This window comes from Gobio gobio, assembly GCF_949357685.1.
Source record: "Gobio gobio genome assembly, chromosome: 10".
NCBI lineage: Eukaryota > Metazoa > Chordata > Actinopteri > Cypriniformes > Gobionidae > Gobio > Gobio gobio.
Genome location: NC_137116.1, coordinates 28,216,970 through 28,244,307, shown reverse-complemented (window position 1 = coordinate 28,244,307; position 27,338 = coordinate 28,216,970). Strand labels below are relative to the sequence as shown.

The window sequence follows — 27,338 nt, the reverse complement described above, 5'->3', positions numbered from 1 at the left end:
ATTATCGTTAAAGTTGCGGTGTGGACACTGTGCTACTCTTTTATATTTAAAACAATTTTTAGAACTATATCTTCATTGTTTAGTTATCGTCCTTGGTGTGAACGGGCCTTTACAGTTACCAGACTGTTTTTGTCGAAGCTGTGGCCTGATGTGCACTCCAGACATGTATAGCAATGCTTCTGATTCCAAAACTTGCTCTCCTCTGATTTTACTCCACCTTTTTTACCAAAGGAAAAACAATGACTGTTTTCAAAGGATTCAAAGGTTTTTGAGGCGTCGGGCAAATTATCTACTTATAGTTGTTTTTCTGTAACATTTTCTTTTAAAGATTATCACCAAGGCTGCATTTATTTGATAAAAATACAGTAAAAACTGTAATATTGTGAAATATTACAATTTAAAATTTAAATTGCATGCATTTTGGGGAAGAACATTGTTTTGTGCTTTGGCTCTTTGTCTGTGTGGATGAATATGGTTATCCACTGCTCATAAAACATTCACTACTAGGCTTAAGAGATATAACCAGTTTAGATGGAAAGGATCTGAAGACATTACTGTAGCTATACCTATTTATAGACACGGTACTTCCTTGAAAATAAACTCCAGCACAGCGTTACAACAACCATAATGGATATGACCCCTGAACATGACCGCTTAATAAGGACCCTTTATATATGCTATCGCATATGCGCACTTCAATAAGCCCAAAGAATGCAAGTTCATGTGTTTACATGCCGGGAGAAATTGGGGCAAGGGGCAAAAATCTATCCGACTCCATCGGTTTATGCTTCAGATAGTGCATGTAAACGCGTTTACTTATTCCCTGAAAGTAAAACAAAACTTACCGAGCTTTTGGAATCTGTCGCTGCATTAACGGCGCATTCCCTTTGACAAAAATCTACCTCAACAAAAGCGGATAACGGTAGGTCTATATCAATCTTAATTTACAGGCTTAATATTTTTCTTGTGGACCATACATTAATGACTGATTTGTGCTGTGTTCGGACCTAAGACTGTTATTAGGCCGATATAATTTTTGTGATATTATTATTATTATAATAAATAATTTGCAATTGTATTGTTTTTAGTGTTATTAGTGTAATTAAATGTTTTGGTAATGTGCTATGGAAACAATAAAATCCTGACGAACATCTAGGCTATGCCGTTTTCATCTTGGCTTAAACAACTGTATAAGAATGATGCATCTCTTTTATAACAGGCTCTTGAAATTTGTGAATAGATTACCTTGCAATTCAATTTTGTGGGATGTAGCCTAGTTTTATAGTAGTTTTTAAAAACATTTTCATTGTGGAGTCCTCATACGCACGGTACTTCGGTGATGTTGCACAGATGGTAATGTGGTGATTTCGTTATGAAATTAAGGAAGGAAAATTAATTGCTAATACTATTCTTAAAATAATAAAAAATAATAATAAAAATAATAATACAAAAATACATTAATGGCAAAACGAGCCAATTATCGTCTTGGTAATATCGTAATCGTCAATATATCTGGCTATTGTCGATACACGATACTATTGTCTATCGGCACAACCCTAATGAGTCATGACCCTGCCATTTTGGAATAGCAATAGAAAAATCACCCATTTGCTATTTCACTTCCTCCGCGTCCTGCTCCAACCCTCACAAAATTCAAATGGAATGGCAATACTCTTTGCACTTGCATTTCCGATGCCTAACACAGTCAACTGATTATTGATATAATCGGAAAGTATGCCACGCCCTCATTTTCGTTTCCATTTGAAATTTGGCTGACATGTTACATCAGACCTGCAGACTCACAAGTGGTGAAAAAGGTGACGTTTCAGAATTAAATATTTTAATTTGGTTTTAACATGTAAATGACAATAAAGTAAAGGGTGGTGTAAATATATTTATTCTGAAGCAAAATTCTTATCAGTGTATTATCAGCTTTTACATACTTAAATCTGCATATTTGTGTGTTACCCCAGGGCGTTATTTACCTTATAAAGGCCATTTTTTAACCTTATTAAATGTAAGTAAATGAGTCATTGAGTCATTCATTCAAACGACTCATTCAAACGCTGAATCATTCAGTAACAAAACACCGCCCTGAGTGTTGCTTTCCTTTGGAACCATTTTCGTCCTTGAAATAGAACAAAAAAAAATATATAATATAATATTAACTAGGCTACTTGTTTATTGAACCACAAAATTCAATGTAACAGTTGCAATCGTGATAATATTCAGCAAAACCACTCCCTCAGTCGACTCGTTATTAACAATATCATAAGCAAACAAAATTTTTACCCCGTTTCTTCTGTGAGTTTATAGTGCTGTTATGTTCATTTGTTTTGAATTCTCCACGTATGTCTCTCCCAGGCAGACTTTGTAACCAGAAATACTATCCCTTATCAATCGCTGTTTACATTGAAATGTAATAAAATTAGAATAATTCTCGTGTTTTTGGTTATTTTATTAACTTTTAAGATGCTTGTCCGGTCACTTGTCCCGGACAAAGATTAATATGTCGAGCCCTGTGTTCATTCATGATTTATTTTGTGCTGTAAAGCAGATGTGATCGGTTCATGTGCGTGCTGTGCTGCCGTTTGTTTGAACTGATCTGTGATCTGTGAATGTCACGCCACATTAGGGCGCCAAAAAAGATTGCGACAGCTCGAGAAAGTCTATGGTCTCACTCCAGTCTATGGGAAATTAGCCCATTTCAAATTATTATTGTGAAGTTATCAATGCTTTCAACTTCACACCCTCCCCCCAAAAAAAAATCAAAATCTTTTGTAACATTATGAATGTCTTAAAATCAATTTCACGTTTCCAATCATAAAAAAAATAAAACTTTTTTCTCTATACCTTTGTTTTGTTCATGAGTCTGTCTATATCTATATATATATTTAAAAGAGCAATGAAAATCCAGTTTATGAAGACGAAACGTCTAAAATGTTAATTAAATGTATAATTAATGGAAACATCTGTGGCATTGAAAATGCTGCTTCCTAATAGCTCAGCAGATGAGAAATATGGGAAAACTGATGAGGAAAGTGACCAGAGCACAGGAAAAAAAAAAGGAGGCCAACTGCTTAAATAATTGAACTCTTCATTAACAAAGCAATTATATTTTTCTTTCAGGCCAATTTGGAAGTGATCTGACAGAATTGGCAATGAAATAACTGTTCTCTTACCGGGTGGGAGTCTGTGGAGTTGGGACCGGCTCCAGGAATTGTCAGATGGAGACTCTGGAGATAATATGTGGTCTGCATCTGCAAGAGAAGACAGAAGCACACGTAAACATGCTGGCTGCACTCACATCTCATTCAGCGCCACTGACCAGCCTACAGTACTATGATCCATTTAGCACTTGAGGAGACACATTTCTGAATATTGCTATTGATTTAAACTTGAAATAGTGCAGAGGAAGAAAATAGCAAGTGGCAATATTTCAGCCCTTAAAAGCAGTTTCATGTTTCATGGGAACGTTCTGCAATATCTGTTCATGCAGAAAGTCATTAAGCATTTTTCTAAAAGTTAGAGACATTGTCCTTTACTCGAACCTTAATTTTAGGCCCCGAGGACGAACAATGCAGGGTAACCTTTCTAACAGTTGGCAAGTGTCTCGGCAGACAAAACATATGGGATGACAGGGCTTCAAAAGATGACCTTTAGCCATAATTGGAGGAAGAGAATATTGTTTTCTCGTGAGATGGTCTATGACACAATGATCCTTACCTGATAGACCCACAGCAATTTAACATTACTATAAACGCCACATTCACAGGAGGAAATTACCCAATGCCTCCTAAGAATGTACATTTTACACTGTAAATATACAGAGAAAGATGTATGTAACCACAGGTCTGATCTTTCAAGATCTGTCTGTCTATAAAAGGATTAAGGTAACCAGACGTCCTGATAAAATTGGGACAGTGTCAATTTTATGAGCCAGGTTCTGCATGTAGTTACATTTGGGATGCCATTTGTCCTGATAATTAGTCTTAGCTATAGTTAATTGATGAATTCATGAGAAACCATCAGCATCATGTGTAACCTTCAGTAACAAAAGTGAATGGCCTATGTAGTTCCTTGACCCACTAATACACCAGTAAGCACACAAAAATAAAGTAAATAAATAAATAAAACTGTTGCTTTTGCCCCAAAATATTGAGCAATATTGAAAATATTGGTTGCTAATCATTTCAGTTAATTTATTTTGCTCCAGACACAAAAGAAAGTGATACATTTTAGTACTGCTTCGCTTAGCATTTACACTGTCGTTTAACCACAAACAGCTTTTATGACGTATAAGTCGCAACAGAACTTGACAAAGATCCAAAAATATTGCTGTGTGCTAAATGCGCTTATTGTATGTGTGTACTTATGGTGGTATTTTTACCAGCTGAGAACTCACTGAGAGTTTATAAACTGTGCAAATGAGTCAAAACAGCGGCAGGAACTCCACCGTTGCACATACAAAAGAAGATCTGCTGCAAGGAGACGGCAATTCCGATACCACTTATACCGAAAGAATGATCCTTTTTGGATCTTGCGACATTATGTCTTGTTTTTGGTTCGTTTAGATGTCTTTGGTCTGTGTTGTGTTTATATTTCAACACTGGAAATGTGGGTCTCTGTCTCCTTGTTTGGTGCACACCAAAGTTCAGAACTTGGGATGGCAGCGTTCACACTTATTCAAATGAACCACACTAAAAGAGCAATCGCACCAGAGTTCTTTTTAATCGAGCCAGTTAGATCCATTTTCAATAAGAACTGTTTCTTTATTCTCTTTATTAATAATTAAAACATTTATTTGAAAGCTTTAAAGGGTTAGTTCACTCAAAACCTAACCCATAAGACTCTTGTTCATCTTCAAAGCACATATGAAGATATTTTAAAAGAAATTTCTGTCCCTCCATTGACAGCTATGCAACTACCAATTTATTGCTTCAAAAAGTTCATAAAGATATTGTAAAACTAATCCTTATGAATTGAGCGGTTTAGTCAATATTTTCTGAAGAGACTGGATCGCTTTATATAATGAACAGATTGAATTTAGGCTTTTATTCACATATAAACATTGATCAGCGAACATACACAGAAGCTCAGCCGTATTTGCTTAACCTCCTGGCACCCAGAAAAAAAAAGTTTTTTGAATTTAGTATTTTTTCATGTCATTACATTGTTTAGAGCATATGAATAAAATATCATTTTTCAAAAAAGTTTTTTTCGCATTTGTTTCTTATGTTATGATATGTACTCTGTAGTTGACACCAGGACTCAGTTGTTTAAAAAATGAAATGAAATAAAATTGCATGTATAGGCAAAAACAATGGGATTTATTTTTAATTCACCAATCAATTTTTAGATTTCAGGGTTTTTTTTAAAACAAACTTTATTTAAAGATGATTCTGAACTATGTTATTAAAAATATAATGAAATGCATTGATATACCATTTTACTTTATGAAATATGTGGGTAAAATGACCATACTTGGATTTTCCCATTCAATACAATGTATCTATTCACTGCATCTAAATTGCATACTAATGTGTTCTTGGTGCAACATGTAATGAAAAAAGAAGTGTCATAATGGGAGGAAAAATTGGCAACATTTTCATAATAATATCTTATATATCATAAGAATATTGATATGTAATTTTTTTCCCTGTTCACTTGTTATGTCTCAAAAATGCCTGATAAACATGATTTAACTCCTGACATCCTCTACAGTGGTCATTTATGAAATCAATGCCCTGTTTTGTAACAGAAAGTCATATTTTGATTAGAAACCCCATAACATTTTCCTGAGATGTTGATTTATAACAAACAATTAGAAAATTAATCTGATTTAAATTATAATTAAAAAATATTATCATATTTCCATAAGAGTGCTAAACCTTAATGTCAACCGTTTTTAAAGACCAAGAAGAAGTTGTTGTCCTGGTGAAACCTCCAAACATTTGGTATCCCTGGCCTGCAAAGCCCCGAATGTGTTCTTTACAGGACATCCAGACTGTGACATGTGACATGTATGATGTCAGAGAAATTCACTAAAATATAATGTCCACAACAGTGGACAAAAGTCCATTCTTGGGTCCCAGGAGTTAATGCGCAAGAAAGAACCAATCTCATTGACTTGCCATAGCTCAAACGTACTGTGTAAGACATGAGAATGAACCTCATTGGTTCAAGTGGTAGTTGCATGGATTGTCTTCTTTTGTTTTCCAAAGATGAACAAAAGTCTTACATGTTTGGAACGACATGAGGGTGATTAATTGATGACTTTAGTTTTTTGGGACATTTTTGGGTGAACTAACCCTTTAATGTCCATAAGATCAGACCTTTACAATCATCTTCCGATCACACAAATGTGCTTTGTGGGGGAAGTACGAAAAGAACAGTGTCTGGAAATGTCACTTAGGTGGTTTTAGAATGCAGAAATGAAAGACAGACCTTCGAAAAATGTAAACATTATTCAAGCACTATATTCAGGCAACACTGAAAACTGAATTTAAACATCTTCAAAAACATTTTACGAGTGGTTTCACATAACCTCTGTTTTTTTCCTGTGGTAAGGTGACATTAATTCAGTGGTTAAGGGCCAGCTGCTGAAGGGACGCTGCTTTAGTAGTAGAGATATCCCAGTCTTTATTGCTTGTCTTTTCAGCATTACCTTGAGCAAGACACATATAAAGTTCTTCAAGGAAGCACCTGTCTGCTCAAGGGCTTTATGCCCCCCTGTCCCGTAAAGGCTCCAAACGGCACAAACCTTTAATATGTCAGAGACAAAATCTCTGCTTATAAACATCAATCAACTGTCTTTGACACGTCAATGACACCGTTCATCACCACTATGCCTCTCTTTTTCTCTGAGACACCTTGAGACTTCAAGCAAATAAAATACCTGTTCAACTCCCTATTCATCCTCTGTCACAACGACAGTAAATTATTACTGTATTATTATTACATAGCCTGTACATTTCCCTCTTTTTTAAGGACCTATAACTGAAAGACGTACTTGAGAAACCCACTCATAAAAACTTTACCTGGAAATAGACCATCCAGTACGGAATGAGGGCCAGGAAAACAGGAAGTATTTTAACCAGCGCTTTCACTTCCTCCACCTTCTCCTCTGAAAATCGCCCACCGTACGTCACCTTAGCGCCATCCAGTAGAGTTGGCTTTGGCCTGGTGGAAGAACACGGTTTGTAAGAAGAAAAGAGCAAGGATTTAAAAAATAATAATAATGTCAGGGATTTTTTGTGAAGCGATCGTTCTTCTTTGATTTAGAGAGCGGGCACGGCCCTTGACAGTAACTTATGCCACAGAGGCACGATGAATAGCATTGCCACGTACGATACAGACAGGAGAGGTGGATCAAAGAGGAAGATGAGGGATGACATTACAGACTAATAGACTCATCTAAACTGGAGTGCAGGTTCCCATGAAAAAAAACAACAGCATAAATTTACAATCGAACACACTTAAAACATTTTAAACAGTATGGGCTGTTAAGACACATTCTATTTTAAGTGCAAGAATAAATATTTACAATTTCTAAATATGCAACAACTGACAAATCAATCTTGATTCAACAAGAAAATGGTATTCGTTACCCATTTTATCATTTCTGAAATCCTTGAAACAGGATATTCAACCAGGACTAGCACTTATTAGGAATTGTTTGGAGTCTATTGGTGCCTTCAAGTGATGCTGGAATGATAAAATATTTACAAAATGAGAGCAGATTAAACTTATTAAACATTTCCTTGAGCACTAACTGTGGATGAAAATTTATATTAGTCATAATTAAGTTTAAAATTGGAAATGTTCACTGCACACTTTGCTTATTTAGCTATTTGGAGCGACAGGCTTAAATACATAAAGCATAATTTACAACTAATATGCATCCTATATACTCCCCATTTGGCTACACTAGTGATAAAACAACTCTTCTTTATTAGGAAGTGAAAATAAAACCAATTGTCACAATAAAACCAGGAAAGTTGATTTCATGTGAACTGCCCTATTCACTGCGGTCCCTGTACAGGGTCCGGAATGACATCATCAAGTATATACTTTCAATTTTAAATGTCTGTGGAGGAGCTCTGACCTCACATGTGGTACCATTTGAAAGATTAGAGTCTCTACTTTCTGGAGACATGCATCACTTTGGCATTTGTTTTACACAAAGTAACTTATTTACACTAAATTACTCTGGGACCATTTCCACCTACCCAAATTGAAAAGCTTCCTATACCCACATACAGTGGTCTAAATACATAATTTTGGTGTCGTTTTACAGGAAACCCTTTGAAGTTACATAAAACACTGCTAAACATGTAAGTATATGTTGTATGATACAGACAAAATTATCTTTTCCAGTATTTTCTAGAATCTAGTGGAAACAGCCCAAACTGTCTGCAGGGTGCTAGAGCACACAGGGCCTGAGTTACACACTTTCAAAACTGAATTTATAAACAAAAAAATAAAAAAGCGCCTCTTTTTCTGGGTGTGTAGGGGGGGGGGGGGTGTTACAGCGAGGCAGTGGCGGCTGGTGATGATTATTTTTGGGGGAGCGTTTTTTTTCAGGGGGGGGGTCAGTATCAAGATGCATGTTGACTAAATTCAAGCATTAAAGAGAAAACAGTGTCTTCACTTTTATCTTTTTACACATTCATTTCCCACATATAATTGAATGAGGAAAGGAAAAACAAAAGAAAACAGCAACAACAGACTAGCATGTTGACTACTTGAACATAAATTTTGCTCTTCTTTCTTTCTGGCCAGCAAATTTCTCAATGACGCTCTGATTAAAGTCAGTCATCTCAGTAGTGTCATGACGTTTGCATTGTTCAGTTGGAAATTTGATGTCTCTTACACCCGTTGTTGTCCACAAAACTTCAGTACCGACACTTTGAAATAAAAGACAGGGAAAGCAATAAAGGGCATTGCTAACAACACATCCAGCCAGCCACCTACGTTTCTCATAACAAGCGTGTGAAGCTCCGAGTGCAGCTGCTTCCTGTCACTGGCCTGCTGCTGGATTTGTAAATACGCGTTGGTCTTTTTTTTTCTTCCAACGAACACCTTGTGAAAGAATTTGGTTTTACTGCTGCCATCTCTACGAAAGTGATCATCCTAACAAGGTTTTGGCGGAGTCGGAGTGACGATGTCGCCCGCGCACTTTCGCTTTAGTGGCCAGGAGCGTTGAATGACAGGTGACGAGAACCAATCAGATTGGATAAAATAACATTCGCCAGGGACGCAGCGACCTGCGTCCGGAGGAGGATCTTTAAGAAACCAATTAGAAACCAGCTTCAGGTCACATGCTGCGTGTAGATTTTTGGACTCAGATAGACATCCATTTGTCCGGCGTCCCTCGCCCATGAAACCGCATAAAACATATTGAAGAATATATAAAATAGTTAACCAATCAAAGTAGGGCTGTCAACGAATATTCTAAATTCGAATATATATTCGAATAGTTTTTTAATAGAAAATTAATATTCGAATAAACAAAAAAATGTGGGGGAAAAAACGCCCGCGGTAGTAGAGGCGTGGCTGTCTGCTTTGCGAGTGGGCGCGCTAGCGCGCCTGAAGCCTTGTGTACTTTGGCCCGTCTCCAGAGCGCGAGCCCACGCTGACTGCGCGCGCTCCTCCCCAAACGGACGAGGCGTTTATATTTGACGCGCTCGGCGTTGTGCTTTTCTTTGAAACGACAGATGGCGACTCGGAGTAATTGTTCTATAAACTATCAGGAAAAGCGTCGAGAAGAAGTGGGCTAATGTACACAGGTGACGATATTTATTTTAGTACACTTCACCGAAAACCACACTACAAAAGAATCATGTAAAACAGATCAAAATAAACCTTGATATTACTTGTGACATGAGAACAAAATGTATGTAGAAATGTAACGTTAACTTATACAACTCAATTTATGATATCTAAATGTTTCCTAATTTCACTAAACACTTTAGTGAGTTTTCACTTAGTTTCGTGAACTTTTCTTTATTAAACAGGCTTTTTTATGCTTTTGTAGGCTCGTTTTGTAAATATAAGCAACTAATTTGTATGTGCAAACTGGACCACCCTTACTTTGCATCGCCCGCAAGCTCTCTGTCTGCAACACGCGAGGCCATAACGGAGAAATTAATTTAGTTCATTTGTAAGGACATGAGAGCGATCAGTGTCGTGGATGGGGCAGGCTTCAGGGAGTTCTGTCAAGCAATGGAACCGAGGTACTGACTGAATAGATATTGCATGAATGAAGGATAAATGCACTGCTTCCACTGGTTTGATTATTTACCGTTTCATGTCAAGGAAAAGTTCCATGTTTACCACAGCACAGCTCGCTCGGAGCGTTCAATAATATGCTGTAAAACTTATATTAATATTTGTTTCAATCACTGAATGAAGCCTGCTATATTTGGGACAAGAGTCGCGACCTTAAATTGCTTGCACAAAACTCTTGATCAGTCTCAAAATGTGTGTGTGTTCATTTAAACCGTTATGCGCAGAGACCGTGAGGGCGAGAGAGTGAGGTCTGGTCTTTAGCATTAGTGATTTACTTGTTTTTGTGTAGGTAATACGTTGTCAAATATGTTTAAACTTAAATAGACTACCTATATAAGTAGTTATGTGTCTTTTGTATTCATTTGTCCTGTTATTGACGTAATGCGCGTCATTGATAAAATGCGCAACCAGATGTTCGAATAGTTCGAATATTCGTGCTTTATTTAGAGGGAATATTCGAACGTCATTTTTGAGCAATTTTGACAGCCCTAAATCAAAGACAGTTTTTATTAAATGCTGAGGCTCTTACTAACAGCCGGCATGTCGTATGAGGCAGCCTATTTTATTTTTATTTTACTTTATATAATTTTTGTATACATGTATATTTCTGGAATTTTGATGGGGCAGCGCCCTCTATTGACCAGCCGCCATTGCAGCTAAGACAACATATACTTACATGTTTATCATTTTTAGCAGTGGCTTATGTAACTTTCCTGTAAAATGACACCAAAATTATGTATTTAGACCACTGTATGTGGATATGGGAAGCTGTTCAATTAGGGTAGGCCAAATCTAGGCGGAAATCCCCCAAAATGGTCCCAGAGCTTAAGTGGTTATGTCTAGCCCTCACCTGAGCAGACTGGGTTCCTTTGGCCCGCGTCCACAGAGGGCCGAGGCCAGTATCCGGAACATGTCGCTGAAGGCGCTGCCGTCTGCAGGCTTGGTTATGAAAACGGCTCTGCCCAGAATAAAGATGATGAGTGACACCCCGAGGCAGACAGCAGGGATGATGTAGCCAATGGAGAAGCTGATGTTCTGCTGAATATAGGCTATTCCACCCAGTGAGAAGATCGCTCCCAGATTAATGCACCAGTAGAACCAGTTAAAGAACCGCCGTGTTGCCTCTGGACCTCGATCCTTCACCTGTAAGGATATACATCAAAAATGCACATTCAATTCACTTGCTTGTGAGGTTTCGTTAATGTCTATTTAAAGGGGGGTCTAATGCTATTTCATGCATTCTGCCTTGTTTACACTGTTAAAGAATTCTCATGCTAAATGGCCAAAATTTCAAAAAACGAGTTGGACTCATTACAGAGTATTTATGGTTCTGGTTTATGGTTTGTTGCATGTAATTATGCATAATGTATAATTATTACTATAGTAACTACATGTAACATATGTAACAATGACACTAAGATAAAGTGTTACCCAAAAAACTATTGTATGGTGGAGAAAATCCTGTATTAGTGTTCATACAAATAAAGCTCTTTCTGATTATGCTATGTTAGCCACTTGACAAACATGTTACTCATGGTAAATCAAGAAAATAATAGATTCAAACAATAAGACTAACCATTTTGAGCTGCACAACAATTAAGTTTTTGCTCAATAAAGTACCCAAACAGTTGCTCATCTGTCTAATAACCAGAAATCGAGGATAACATATATGATGTCGGCGATGCAATGACACGGGCCATTACACTGGTTAAAAATCGCTGATATCTCAGGATTTAAACATTGTTGGAAACATTTGGGATTATGTTAGCAATAAATTATTTTTGGATATTTTAATCCAAAAATCGTACATATTGTGCCTTTAAATCCATAATAACTAGTTATATATGCGGTTCAGTGTCAAAAAAGGGCAACAATAACATTTAAAGGGATAGTTCAAACAAAAATGAAAATTGTGTCATCACTTACTCACCCTCAAGTTGTTCCAAACCTGTATGAATTTATTTCTTCTGTTGAACACAAAATAAGATATTTTATAGAATACGGGTAACCAAGCAGTTGATGGGCCCCATTGACTTCCATTGTATGGGGGGTACAAAATAGTATAGAATTCAATGGGGCCCATCAACTGTTTGGTTACTGACATTCTTCAAAATCTCTTCTTTTGTGTTCAACAAAGGAAAGAAATGCATACAGGTTTGGAACAACTTGAGGGTGAGTAAGTGATGACACAATTTTCATTTTTGGGTGAACTATCCCTTTAACATAATTCCCAGCTGGAAAGACATTTCATTTTTGACTTGTGGTGATTACAAAGTTTGTCAATAACCGTCAATAACCACATCAACAATCAATACGCATTCTTCATTTAATTCAATAAGGTTTTGCAATTTACTAAATGCATTTACAAACTTGTGTGAATTTTCCTCTCAAGTGCATGCAAACGCTTTTCTGAAGAGATGTCTGCTCACAAAACGCTCAAAATACATGCAGATGTAACCATACAATGAGAGACATAGATCCCCAACAATTTGAGAAAAAAATATGTCAATATATTGAAAGAATGTTCAATTCATTGCCCCACTTCCTCAACGTTTAAATGAGATCTATGCCCCAATGACACCCATATGGTACAGCCTGCAGTTCATCTCTTTATTGAATCTAAAAATCACATGACAATCATATGACGAGACAGCAATTCAGCAACACCGGCCTAATCCAAATCATCCCCATTTAAAGACCTTTATCGCAAAATAAGCCTTTGGTTAACAAAAAAAAAAGCTTGTCAAATAATCCAGTACAAAAGGTAACTGGATAAAAAAATCTGTTAAGCAGATAAACAAGCCAACGAAGACAGATGTCAGTTTTACTTCCTAAGTTTTTAGTTTCATTTTGCATGTAGTGTCTAGTTTGATAGGAGCACATTGCAAAAGAGTCTTGCTCATCGTCATATGGAGTTTCTAATTAATCATTTAGTAGATGATTTCCTTATAGTTCACTTATGTCAGGGACATCCCCCTCCCCACCCCACCCACACTGTACTGGGCTACTGTACAGTTTCATGTCCATGAGGTCATGTAATAGGGTGAAAGGGGTGCTAATGCATGACGAGCTTTGAAAGGATTTGAATGGAAAGGATTCTTTTATTGTACAAATGTTTCTGCATTGTTACTTGGTGTGAAACAATCCACACTATATCACAAAATGTATTCAGTTCTCCTCATCACAGTAACAAATTAAGCGTATCTATACAAATTTAGTTTTAACCGAATTTGAGAAACAGACCTTAGTAGCGACCATAGAAGCCACTTCAACAAAAGGCATAAGGCATAATTTCGATCTTGTGGCCTGCAAAATGGCTTGTGTCACAAGGCAAAATCTGACTCAAAATACCTCAGAAATGTGTGCTTTTTGCCTTGTCATTTTTAATAAGTGAAGCGAAAGTGCCCAAATGTTCGTCCAAATTTAAGGAAGGAAGCATTACAAAATGTTGACATAAAAGGTACATTAATAATAAATATTCTAATTAAACAGTTGTTAAGTAATGAAGCAACTGATTATGTTGAAATCTGAAATTTCCACCTTTGCTACTTTTTTTAAATATGACATTTTGAATTTGTTTTAGGCAAAATCCAGTTATGTATTATAAAATGGGTTATCGAGGGATCAAGTGACAACACAACATCAAAAACCTTATTTTCAAGAAAAAAACTCTTCTTTTATGACTGTCAGATGAGTTGTGTCAATTGGATAAAAATACAGCTTAAAATCCCAGTAACTAACCCACATTTTGTTCAAGCACATACAGAATTCTTGCACTTTTAGACATGACAATGGCCATTAAAATTACTTGAAAACTAAAAAAATCTGTAATTTATTGACCTTTATTTAATTCGAAACCTGTATGGCTTTCTACTGGGAAACAGAAAACGTGATTTTTTTTTTATTGAAAATGAATGAGGACTAGAACTGTGGACGTATGGAGCTCCAAAAAGCACCTTAAATGTGTCAAATATTTGACTTGTGCTCCATATTGTCTCAGCAACGTCCGATTTTAGAACAAAAACGTTCATTTGATCTTTGCACAAATTCACTGATCCCATTCACAGTTTGAATGAAATCAAATAGACCCATTCTCCGTTTCAACTTTACAGCCTCCACTTGCAAAGGAGATTATCAGTAAGAATATAAATGTTGTTGCACAAAGCTAGCAAATGACTCCAGAAGACCTGGAATATGGTGTACGAATTATATAGATGATTTTAATGATATTTTTGCATCCCTTTTGAAGTTTAAAATGACCAATCCCCAACATAAAAGGACAAGAGCAACCAGCACATTATTCAAAACCTCTCATTTTGTGCTCTAAACCAGTCATTCCCAAACTGTGGTCCGCGGACCACTAGTGGTCCGTGAGGGTACTGCAGGTGGTCCGTGGAAAGGCAAAATAAAATAAAATAAAATAATATTTTTTTACCTTCATTTTACCAGGAAATTCCCATAAAAAAATAAAAAGTAAAAAGAATATGTAGGCCTATATTGATATAACATTTGTATTAAATTGTCAAGTTATTGTGCGATTACTAAAATAGGCTAGTGGCGCTCGGCCGTGACGTTCAAGTTCAGTGCCGTTATGGATCGGTGGATAGCAACAGGTTCTTTGAAGAGAAAAGAGACAGAGGCAGAAGTTACAAAAAATGAAGAGATTGACAGTGAGTCGGATGCATCTATGAGCCAGAATAAATAAATTAAATATGTGGCAGCCGTTGTGTGCAGTAAACTTTCTTTTAACAAGCCTGTTGTACTGATGTGATGACTAGTTATAGTTTTAGTGCTAGTAAGCCTATTTAGAGGTGCGGAATAATTCAGGTAGGACTGTGTGTAGACATATTTTATTATGTGTGTTATGAGGTGGTCCGCAAATTTTTTTGATTACAAATAGTGGTCCACACACACAAAAAGTTTGAAAACCCCTGCTCTAAACAACAAAAAAGTAAGGGAAAAAATACCAGGTCCCTAAAAAACGAAATCAAAACAATTCACAACAAACTCTCTGTCTATAGAGTCGTATCTACAGTCAGAATCAGCCAGGGTTAACCTGAAGCATCCGAGAGAAGGAATGTTATTGAACAAACACCAGCAACCATGTCAAAGGTCTTAATATCATTTAGAGTTTCATAAAAGCCAGACACGGTAGAAAATATTGCTCTGAGAATCAATCCAAGGTTGCGCCCCTGAGATTTGAACTTACTCAAAGTTTGGACAACTTCTCAGTTGTAGTAAAGCCTGTTCATTTCCTCGGGGGCTTTCAATCTGTTAGATGCCACAAACCCACAAAGTATAATCATTCTGTGCCCGTCCTAAAATTTAAGCTATATATTTTTTATTTACAAAGACCAAATTTATACTGTGAAAATGTTATATTATAAATACATGTCAAATATTACTATGGAAATATTTATTTTACTTTTTTTTCAAATCACTAATGTACTGTACTGTGCATTATTTAAAATTAAAACATTAAAGTAAATAAATTGGTTTTATTATTTTTAGGGGTGTAACAATATATTGTCACAATATATCACAATACAAATATGCAACAATATGTATTGTGAATAGTGACAATAATACATATTGTGAATAGTTCACCCAAAATTCAAAATTTAGGGAAAAAGGAAAAAATTTTAGTTTTATTGTCAGTACTACATTAATAAACTACATAATGTTGAATATATATATATATATATATATATATATATATATATATATATATATATATATATATAATGTATAATATTGCAATGGGGGAATATTTGTGGGTCCTGATGCCAGATGTCTTATGTTACCAGTAAAAAGTGCCCTACATTATTTTAAATATAATTTTAAAATAGTGCAAGCATATTCGTCTACAATAATTTAGTATTTTCAGCTTTGGAATTCAAACAATCCAAGCCTATTCATTTCCTCGCCTAATGTAATACCAAATTTAGCATCAACAATACATTTTTTTTAACCTTTTCCCATTATGTCTTGGTGTACCGTATCGCAATAATATCGTATCGTGAGTTCAGTATCGTGATATGTATCGAAACGCGACATGTGGGTATCGTTACACCCCTATTATGTTTCATACTGTTTTTCTCTAAACTATTCCAGGAACTCCTTTGCACCAGCTGGGCGTTCCCCAAACCCATTTTGAAAACAGCAGCATTACCTGATCTGCCCCGAATGGAGTGATGTTGGACTTCACAGCTCCCACCCCAATGGCCACCAGCGCCAAACCACTGTAGATCGCAGGCCCGCAGTACGACGTCCGATTAATGCAGGTCACATTGGCAGGCACAGTCCCATTTTCAGGAAAACAATCAGCAGGCTGCACTGGAAACGCCATCTCTTCTCCACACAGATAATTCCTGGTGTTGTCGCTGGCCACAAAGGGGAAAAGCAGCATCCCTAACAGATAAAGGACTAAACTCAAGGCTATGGTTAAGAACTTGCCAAGGAACGCATCCGCCAGCCAGCCACCAAAGGGCGATATCAAATAAGTGACTCCCATGAAGATCAAGGGGCCCTGGCTGGCCAAAGTGCCCTCCCAATAGAAGGGGCTGCTGTTGAGGAAGAGCACCAGGTTTGAGGTGATGCCATAGAAAGCCATTCTCTCTAAAGACTCTGCCAGCAGTATGGCAGCACATGCCAGTCTCCTGCCATTGAACACCGACTCTGATCTGGCTGAAGCCACTGAGTTGTCCAAAAGAGGAGTGCTCTCGCTTACATCTCTGCCAGCCATGGCCTGATGTGCCTGTTTCTCAAGAGGTGGTCAGCTGACCAAAATCCAAACCTAAAGGACGCAAATATATAATAACAAAACGATATTAGGCATTATTTAACAGCACGTGATACCAAAAAGCACAACATGACGCAATATTGGAGATTCAGGAAAGTCAGGAGTCCATATAAAAAACTCATTCTTAGACTTATTTGGATATTTCAACCGACCATAAAACAGCATGAAAAGGCGCTGACATGCTGTCAGCATCTATATTTTACTTAGTAAACAGGCTAACAACATATTAACATAATAACATAACGTACCGTTCTTGCACACTTAGCACTGCTCCACATTTAGCTGTTCATCCCGCGACGTGTTCCTCAGTGTCCTCGGGATACATTTTATTAAAATATTATATTAAAATTCCTAAAAGCCTGACGGTATGAAGTTTAGCTATCGGCTCTGAGAGTAAACAGCCAGTCACAATACTACCGCGTGACACCCGGTTAACTCATAAACGTCAAAGTGACCCGCCCACAGCGCAATTATCAGATCTACATACCATATGGATGTGCTTATCATGTGTGCTGTGAGAAGAATCAGGTTGATCGTTTTGTATACAACGCGTAGATCAACTAGCAAGACAGACAACGGCCATTGCTGATTGGATAAAGGGGAAAGAAAGCTTTTTTTCTATTGGCTAGTATTGCAGGCAATCAATTCTGCACATACACTTCCTGGCTCTGGTGCCTTGCATGTCATGTACATTTAAAATACGGTTTGTTTATGGTTATTTACACCCTTTGTGATGTGTGTGTTTTTGTTTAAAAAATAATCGTTTGTTTTGGATAGTTTCTGCATACACCACTGAGAAAAAAAATCATATTGACCCCACTAGTAGTAAAAAAAACTCTGCTTATTCTGAAAAGTTTTATAGCCTATACGTAATAAATTGTATACATATTTGTGCATTATACATAATTGTATTTACTTTTCTGTCACTGTCATGTACATTTTAAATACGAGTTGTTTATGGTTATTTACACCCCTTTGTGATGTGTGTTTTTGTAAACAAACAAAAAAATAGTTTGTGTTTTGGATAGTTTGTGCATACACCACTGAGATAGAAAATCATATTGACCCCACTAGTATTTTAAGGAAAAAAAACTTTTAATTTTTTTTGTATAATTTGATTATGTATAATTTGTACATTATACATAATCATATTTTCTCATGCGTCGCTGCAATGTAACAATTTTAATTAGATTAAAAATGTATTTATTTATTAACTATTTATTATAATTTTTTTGTTTATTGATTTCTACCCCCTTTTGTGCTTTGTGGGTTTTCGTTTTAAAGCGTTTTTAAATTAATTTGTGCATAAACCGCTTAGAAATAATAATTGTTGGGCATCAATATTTATTATTAATCTATATTTTCCCATTATTATACAGTATTTTCTTACTTTGCCTCTTACTGTCATAATACTTGTAAAAAATAATAATACTAATATGTATTGGAAATGTAGCTCTGTGGTTTCTTAGTAAATGTTTTCTTTTCTTTATTAGTCATTAAGGTTATGATGTCCTTGCTCATTTTGTATTATTCTCATGAATAGTGAACTGCTGAACTCATAAATTAACTTGATCAAAAGTAAAAAGTGTTTGAGTGCCAGTCATGTAGACTGACAGATCACACGGACACCATCCCTCAGAACAGAACTCGCTGTTCGGCTTCATGTAGCTGACAGACTTTTAAGGATCAAGAGGTGAATAAAACTTTTCCAACTTTAGCCTTCTTTTCCTCATTCATTCCCATTAAAATGTATGAAATTCATGAACTCAATTTCAAACGGTCTGTACTATAAGGAAGTGCCAGTGGCAATTTGCTGTGGCATGATAACACTATATGAAAGTCAGCATGTCCCTCATTCACAGCTCCTCTCTCTCTCTCATGAGAACTGACAAGACTACTAAACATACCATTTATGTGTTTGTTGTTGATTCCTGTTTCAATATTCGGTTTATACTATAATCATGAAAGAAAAAGAAACAAAACGAAAAAAGATTTTCCCTGCCACAACACACATCTATCTATTTTTAATTGAAAGAATTAAAAAAAATATGATTTCTGAAGATCATTTGTGTAAGGGAAGGGAAGATGGGAATTGTCTGAGAGCTCCTACTTGTACCACCTGACTGCTGCAGATTCATAGGCTTTGATAGTGATGCCATAAAAACACATAAGGATGTGAACAGCTCCGAATATAACGTCACGTGTTATCTCGAGACTACAGTAATGACATTGCGTAAATGCAAGCAAAAGTCCAATATGAAAACGAAACCAAAACTAAGGCAAAATGTGACATAACTCCCCCCCTTTCCTGAAGGTGACTCCTGATGCCATAAATGATAAATGTTCAAATAGAGTTCAGGAGAGTGGTTTAGCAGAGTTCATCCATGGTGTAGCAGAAGACCACCACAGCAGGACTGACGAGATCCCCACGGCGGAACCAATGGTGGGAGGAGCCAGGGTGGAGTTAGCGGTCCAACAGTCAACGGTGGAGCCTGGAGATCAGGAGATTGGCGAGACCAGATGACACAGTAAGTTCAAAAAGCCTGGGAGGAACCGTGGTGACGAGCAGCTAAGGTGAAGCCAGGGGTGGGTACAGTTGCAAAATTCCCTAAGCACTTCCCCTCGGGTAAATCACTGCCACCATTTTGAAGTGGGTTCCACTTTGTCAAGTGGGTGTAGTTTATGTGGATAGAACCTCGTCCCCTCGATTTTGACCAAGGGAGCGAGTCTACTTCGATGTACACTTCAAGCAGCTCTATATCCCACAATTCAACTTGATTGTGACATCACAGCACATTGCGCTTAACTGTAGTGTATGATATATAAATTATTTTGAGAATTAATCGCATAAGTGTATAAGCGAAAAATGGGTTTAAATAATAAATCAGCTCCATAGTGAATTCCAAGTGATCAAGGGCATAGTGCGTTCCATGTAAACCTTATGCACGAGTTCCACCAGTAGTGGGAACTCGTGCAACGTAAGCAATGACGAAATAGTGCAGGCAGAGGGAAGTTAGTGAGTGAAGGAAATACAAATTTGGAGTGGAACGCAACCTAGGGCACCGGTGGACTGAGGCGGAGCCAGTGCAACCAAGGATCAAGGCACAGCCGGAGCGATCCCGAGACCCTTAAAAGGTACTAAAGACGTCGTTACAAAGTCCATCTCACTACAGTGGTTCTACAATAACTTTATGAATCGGCGATAATAGTTTTTGTTTTGTCAAAAAAAAACTAAATAACGACCTATATAGTGATGACGATTTCAAAACACGGAATCATGAAGCTTCGAAGCGTTATGAATCAGTGAGTCGATTTAGCTGTTTGGATCGCCAAATTTCAGCAGTTTGGCGGTTTGACACGCGATCCGAATCATGATTCGACTCACTGATTCATAACGCTTCGAAGCTTCATGATGCTGTGTTTTGAAATCGTCATCACTATATAAGTCGTTATTTAGGGTTTTTTTGCGCACAAAAACTATTCTCGTCACTCCATAAAGTTATTGCAGAACCACTGTAGAGAGATGGACTCTGTAACGACGTCTTTAGTACCTTTTAAGGGTCTTGAGAGTGAACCGTGCATTGTGCCAATGGAGGCCTTTCAGAGCCATCAGATTTAAACTAAAATATCTTCATTTGTGTTCCGAAGATTAATGGAGGTCTTACGGGTGTCGAACGACATGAGGGTAAGTAATTAATGACAGAATTTTCATTTTTGGGTGAACTAACCTTTTAAAGCTACACTGTGTGATATTTCCCCCCATCTAGTGGTGAAAAGGTATATGACCATCCAGTGAATTTTAGTTTCTGTTCCTCTCAATTCCGATTTCGTTTTAACTCCTACGGTGGCCAATTTAGTCCAAGATTAACATGGCTTCCAGTTCGACCTCGTCCACATTCGACACGGTGCGATCGAGTGTTAAAATGCGAAAGGCGAAGCTTGAATTTACAGGTATGTCCCTCTTTGGCTAATGTACTTTCAAGATGGAGGGGCAACATGGCGACCCGCATTCGAACCCCTTACCCGTATGTATTTTCAATGGCATATTATAAACTTACGATAATACTTTATTACTTGAAAGAAGTAAATATACATTAATGAGCACATATATTTTTGAAAGAACTAAGTGTTTTTAGCTAAGAATAAACTAAAAAAGTTACACAGTGTAGCTTTAAATGAGTTTCCATGTCAACTAATGACTGGTGGGAAACAAAGGAACACAGGAAACATGTAGCTGAAAGTCCAATATGAAAAATAAAACCAAAACAAAGGCAAATGTGATAATGTGACACTGAAGACTAGAGTAATGGCTGATGAAAATTCAGATTTGCCATCATAGTAATACATTTTAAAATATATTAATATAGAAAACTTTTTCTTGAAATTGTAATGATATTTCTCAATATTACTGTTTTGGTGTGCTGTGTAGATATTCCAACAAATACGATACTTGACGCAGAATGAGAGAATATCACAATAATTATTAAACAGAGAGAGTGAGAATACTACACATTCACCAAACATTAAAGCAAGAGAACGAACAGGAAAAGTGAGGGCTTAAAAACACAGAGGAAGATTATTACAGAAACAAGGAACTAGAGTGAACAGAGGACCAATTAGATCCCATGACAACTAAAAATGAACTAGAACACAGGCAAAAAAAGTGACAAGGAATACAATAAACAGAACAAGACAATGAAACTAAACATGACATCATTGACAATTACTGTTTTTACTGTATTTTTGAGCATAAGAGACTTCTTTCAAGAACATGTATTATTGATTGATATGCTTTGCATCATCATTTAATTATACCTTCCTAAATGATTTGCCAATTTAATAGGCCTACTATTCAATAACAATATATATATATATATATATATATATATATATATATATATATATATATATATATATATATATATATATATATATATATATATATATATATATATATATATATATATATATATATATATATATATATATATATATATATTTATTTATTTTTATTTTTTATTTTTTTTCAGTATATTTTCAAAATGTGATTGTGGTCATTTGATAACATGATATTTATGGCACGCAATTACTTTTTTTGTGTTTTTTTTTTAGGAACATGATACTGCATTTTAGGCTATAATTTTATTGTTTACATTTCCAAGGCTTGGTCCACAATCCGTGTAAATTACACTCGAAATTATTAGTAGGCTATACATTTTAATATATTTGTAGATGTGATTTGGTGCCACATTTCATATTTTAATGTTTCGCCCACTATAGTTCCGTGTTTCCGGAAGGTCTTTCATACGGACCCGTCCTAAAATAAACTCCACGCGCGTCGGGTAGGGGGGCTGGTCTCTGACGTGACAGCATGAGATTAGCAGAGTCAGGTCAAGAGAGTAGCGCATTGTCCCACTGCTGGCAGGCGCTCTCGCATTGTTTATTAGCGTCAGCATTTTATCACCACACGCTGAAATGCGCGTGCTCTTCCTAGCCTGCTTAAGTCCTAAAACAGGGAACTGTACCACTGCAGAGAGAATAAGGTACAGTAAACATCGCTGTTTGATTAGCGAAACCAGGAAGTACCACAGTCCTCCATTGATCCTCTGCTCTCACAACACAGCTTATCCGAGCAGTATCAATAGTGTAAGGCGATAATGTTTCAATTGAAGCGATTTTTTTTAAACATACATTATGTCACTGCATAATGCACATACAACGTTACACCATTGTGAAGCTATTATCTGTTGGCGCTGCTGTACAAATAGTATCATGTTTTTTGGATATGTACTGTATAATACTAATATGGTATTCTTTGAAATACCATGCAAATTCCATGGTATAGGCTATCGAAGTATGATGTTGCCATCACCGTCCCATGATACTGCTCAGTTTTGTAGAGGGTGTTATTAAAGAACAGCTCAGAGCCACTTTATTACAGAGAACCAGATGCTGATACAGTGTGTGTGTGTGTGTGTGTGTGTGTGTGTGTGTGTGTGTGTGTGTGTGTGTGTTTGTGTGTGTGTGTGTGTGTGTGTGTGTGTGTGTTTTGCAGAAATCACATCGTGGCTGCAGGACACACTTGTGTACTATGTGATACAAGAGAGTTCAATTCTGCCTCTGATGTATCATCCCTGATGACGCAAGAGCCGCGGTTCGAGGCTGCGCTGGCCATTCATCTTTTCAAAGGAGGCAGGCTTCTTTTAGGTGACAAGTCCCCCGGCCTCTTAAAATATACACGCACATGTTGGTTTCACTATATTAGTGAGAACAGCTCGTATAGATGCAATTGATTTTATGTAGAGTTTGTGTACCAGATAGCCTAACCTGCCCACATACTGTACACACATCTATAGTGTTACTATCCACATCTATTAAACAATTTATTACTTTACTAGTGATAGATACATTGGAAATGCCCACTGGCACTTGAAACATTACATTTTTGAGTAGTATTTTGGGTAATAGTCTATTGTACAGTGTCCTTGTTACATATGTTACATGTACTTACCATAGTAATAACAGTAAATTATGCATAACTACATGCAACTAACCCTAAACCAAACCCTAATCCTACCTTAACCCTATAGTAAGTAAGTACATGTAGTTACTAAATATTACTAAGTAATTCAATATATAATTACACTGTAACAATGACACCTTAAAATAAATTGTAACCATATTTTGTTTAGGGATGCACATTATATTAATACCAGATATATAATATTAGTGATTCAGGATTTTTATTTATTTATGGGATTAACTAATAAACTAATATTAGATATTTAGTTGCTCATGCAAATTTCTGCCACTAATATATATATATATATATATATATATATATACAAGCCATTACTTTTCAGCTATCAGATTAACATGGTATTACCATCTGATACCATCATTGTACCATAGTAACCACACAGTCAGAGTGTTTTTATGGGCAGCATGATGGCACTCATATTATTTTTTTCATTATCAATTTATGTCGTTAATTAATTAAAAACTGTAAAATGTTGACTGATATATTGTGCATCCTTACTCGCATAATGCTACTTCTCCCTCACCTCCCTAAGATATGGCCAGTTTTTTTGAGTCATTGCCCAAAGTGTCCACTCTGTGGATGACTACTCTCCCCTCTGGCAAGATAAACACTGTTTCATGCCTCAAAGACTTTCCCCACTCTGAGGATTTAAAAGTTGAACTTCAGAGGAGGTGAATAAGTAAAAAAGGGGATTTACATCTTTGTTGTGAATTTCCATTTCTCTGCAGATGCTGGAGTGCCATTCGGAGTGGTGTTCGGAGGGACGGATGTCAACGAGGACGTAAAGGATGAGCACAAGCGAGCTGTGATGGAGGAAGTTTTGCGCAAGGCCAGGTCAAATTCACTCTGTCCCTGATGAAAGCTGCCGCTTATCCTGCTCCCCTGCTCTAGTCAGCTGTAATTATTGGAATAGTTTGAGCAAAACATTTAATTCTGTCATAATTTATGACCCATTGCAAACCTGTATAACTTCCTTTATTCTGTGGAACACAAAATAAGAGATTTTAAAGAATGTATTGGCTGTTCTGTTTGTTTTTCACATAAAAATCAAAAAGCTTCAGAAGACTAATAGTGCACAAATCATGTGGCCATCTTACAGTATGATACTTTGATGGTGCTTTTGCATTTTTTTTTTTTTTTACTTGAAATCTCTAGTAATTTTTTTTTAAAAGTTTTTTTTCTCCACAAAATAAAAAAGGTTGTACAGGTTTGGATCAAGGGTGGGTAAATTATTTTTAATTGTAGGTCAACTATATAAAAAGAGGATTATATAAGAGTACTAGTGTATTGTTAATCTCTGCATCTGAGATTAGTCTTTAATTAGTCTTCAAATCTGCACCAGATAATGTGGTCTTTTAAATCTTGGAGACAATCATCCATGAGATTACAGAAGTAAGATCTAAGCTAGGTTGTTTTTATATATTCTGTCAAAAACACACAGCTCATGGAGGAGTCCATATATATATATATATATATATATATATATATATATATATATATATATATATACATACCGATCAGGTGACGTGAATAACATTGATAACATTGATCAATAATAATCAATAACATTGATTATCACCTGTTAGTGGGTGGGATATATTAGGCAGCAAATGAACATTTTGTCCTCAAAGTTGATGTGTTAGAAGCAGGAAAAATGGGCAAGTGTAAGGATTTGAGCCAGTTTGATGCCAAATTGTGATGGCTAGACGACTGGGTAAGAGCATCTCCAAAACTGCAACTCTTGTGGGGTGTTCCCGGTCTGTAGTGGTCAGTATCTATCAAAAGTGGTCCAAGGAAAGAACAGTGATGAACCGGTGACAGGGTCATGGGCGGCCAAGGCTCATTGATGCACGTTCTTTTACATCACGTGGATGGCCGGTGCATGTGCATCGCTTACTTGAAACTTTTGGTACCTGCAAGCATATATATATATATATATATATATATATATATATATATATATATATACACATATACTATATATATATATATATATATATATATATATATACACATATACTATATATATATATATATATATATATATATATATATATATATATATATATATATATATATACATATAAATATACTCCTCCATGAGCTGTGTGTTTTTGACAGAATAGATCCAGGCTCTTCAAGAGGGGGGTTCCCAATTAGTATTAACCGTACTTGACTGACCAAACTTTTGAATGGTAGTATATAGTCTCTCTTTTTTATGCTCTCTATTTTTAATGTTCTTTATTTTTTATCCTCCATTGGGCCTTTGGCCTAAAAACATCAGATATCATTATGTGGCATTTCTCCTCCTTTTTATCAATAATACATCTGTACTCAAAGCCTGCCAGCTATAGTTTCAATTCATTACCAGGTTTTATAGATTCTTGTGGTGTGTTTTATTAGTACAGACAGACTCACACCTTTTATGGACAGTTGACAGTCTTTATGGAATAATTGTCACTATGGATGGAGCCCTTCCACTTCAAACACATCTCTCAGAGAAGAACCCCTGCTGCTGCTTTTACTGACTAACCTTCACATCTCCTGAAAGAGAGAGATGAGGGACAAGGGATGATCAAGAGGAGATGTAGGGAAACCCATGGGGTTTAGTTGCAGTCATTTGGAAAAATAACACAACACACTATGTCTGCTTTTTCTCTATTCAACCCACAAAAAAGAGGACCTTATGTCTTATGTATGTGCTTGTGTTTGTGTGTATTTGCATTTGTTTTGAGTTTGAATAAAGGGAGCTTTAGGATGAGGCTTGACAGCAAGACAGAGGCATAGTCCAAACTTTAGGACTTTATTTCTTGACAAAATACAAATGCAGGGAGCTTCAAAAGTCCAAGACCACATTGACAATCTGGGAAATAAACAAAAAAGTTATAATGTTTTGAGAAATGTAAAACAAAAATTTAGTTGTCACTTTCTAGTTCATTTTTTAAATAAAAAGTATTTTGTTTTCATATTTTTTACACTAACAGTATAATGTATTATGATAAAAATATGCAATAAACTATTTCAATTAAAGAAATCCTCCTTATCCAGACTTGTAAGCGATGCTCAATGATTGCATTGCTTTTTGATTTGCGTGGCTTGACTTGGTTTGATTTACAGATTTTTGGCAAGCGCGACAGCTCTGATGTCTGGGAAAGTGTGGAATTGCAGCGAAATGAAAGCAGTTGAATGCAGTTACAGGGGTGTACCTCACTATCACAACCCTGTGAATGCAGAAATTGGACTTTTCGCGTTCTTCTACATGTTAAACGTGTCAACTCATTTGCTTTATCTCTCTCTCACATGCAGGTTTGCTGTGGCATTCACTGATGCATTGAAAGAACAGGCTCAGGCGCTCCTGGTAAGAAACATTAAAGTTTACAGCTCCAGATTCATTAGACTGCTGTTGTTAACATGGCAGAACAAACTCTCTGCAAGTGTCAGGAACCCTTTCCATTTACTTAATGTATATGAACTGCAGCGCTAATAGCACTTGCTTAAAGTTAATGTGAAATCACAATTGATAGTATTTACTTTTTTATTGCACAAGATGGAATGTCCTGGGGCCAGATTTACTAAACAGGGCAAATAAGCGTGAGAGCGCAATTCCAAAAAAGCACAGATGAGAGTGGAAAGTTCAGCGCGTTATCTTCTAACGATGAGCAAATGAAAGAAAACAGACACAGCCGGGTCATTTCCATAATG

The 27,338-nt window shown here is 36.4% G+C and overlaps 2 protein-coding genes across 10 annotated transcripts in view; one reads left to right on the top strand and one right to left on the bottom strand.

Moving 5' to 3' along the window:
* Nucleotides 1-17,533, bottom strand: part of slc15a4 (solute carrier family 15 member 4) — a 95,790-nt gene extending 78,257 nt beyond the window's left edge. For both annotated transcript variants that reach the window (XR_013817298.1, XM_079826811.1), the window contains exons 1-5: nt 17,344-17,533; nt 16,466-17,089; nt 11,144-11,436; nt 7,041-7,182; nt 3,183-3,260 (exon numbers count right to left, since the gene is read on the bottom strand). Coding sequence is in view for 1 of the 2 variants with exons in the window: in XM_079826811.1 (XP_079682937.1) it covers nt 3,183-3,260; nt 7,041-7,182; nt 11,144-11,436; nt 16,466-17,038 (1,086 nt within the window). In the remaining variant the exon portion in view is untranslated. The remainder of the gene's footprint in view (nt 1-3,182; nt 3,261-7,040; nt 7,183-11,143; nt 11,437-16,465; nt 17,090-17,343) is intronic.
* A 1,878-nt stretch (nt 17,534-19,411) lies between these two features.
* Nucleotides 19,412-27,338, top strand: part of glt1d1 (glycosyltransferase 1 domain containing 1) — a 68,564-nt gene continuing 60,637 nt past the window's right edge. For 2 of the 8 annotated variants that reach the window (XM_079826807.1, XM_079826808.1), the window contains exons 1-4: nt 22,436-22,638; nt 23,151-23,302; nt 24,365-24,470; nt 26,943-26,994. In XM_079826807.1, coding sequence (XP_079682933.1) covers nt 22,571-22,638; nt 23,151-23,302; nt 24,365-24,470; nt 26,943-26,994 — 378 coding nt within the window. In that variant the 5' untranslated portion in view covers nt 22,436-22,570. Of the gene's footprint in view, nt 19,624-22,428; nt 22,742-23,150; nt 23,303-24,364; nt 24,534-26,753; nt 26,995-27,338 lie in introns of those variants that run through there. The other 6 variants (XM_079826806.1, XM_079826805.1, XM_079826803.1 and 3 more) reach the window with 6 other exon arrangements.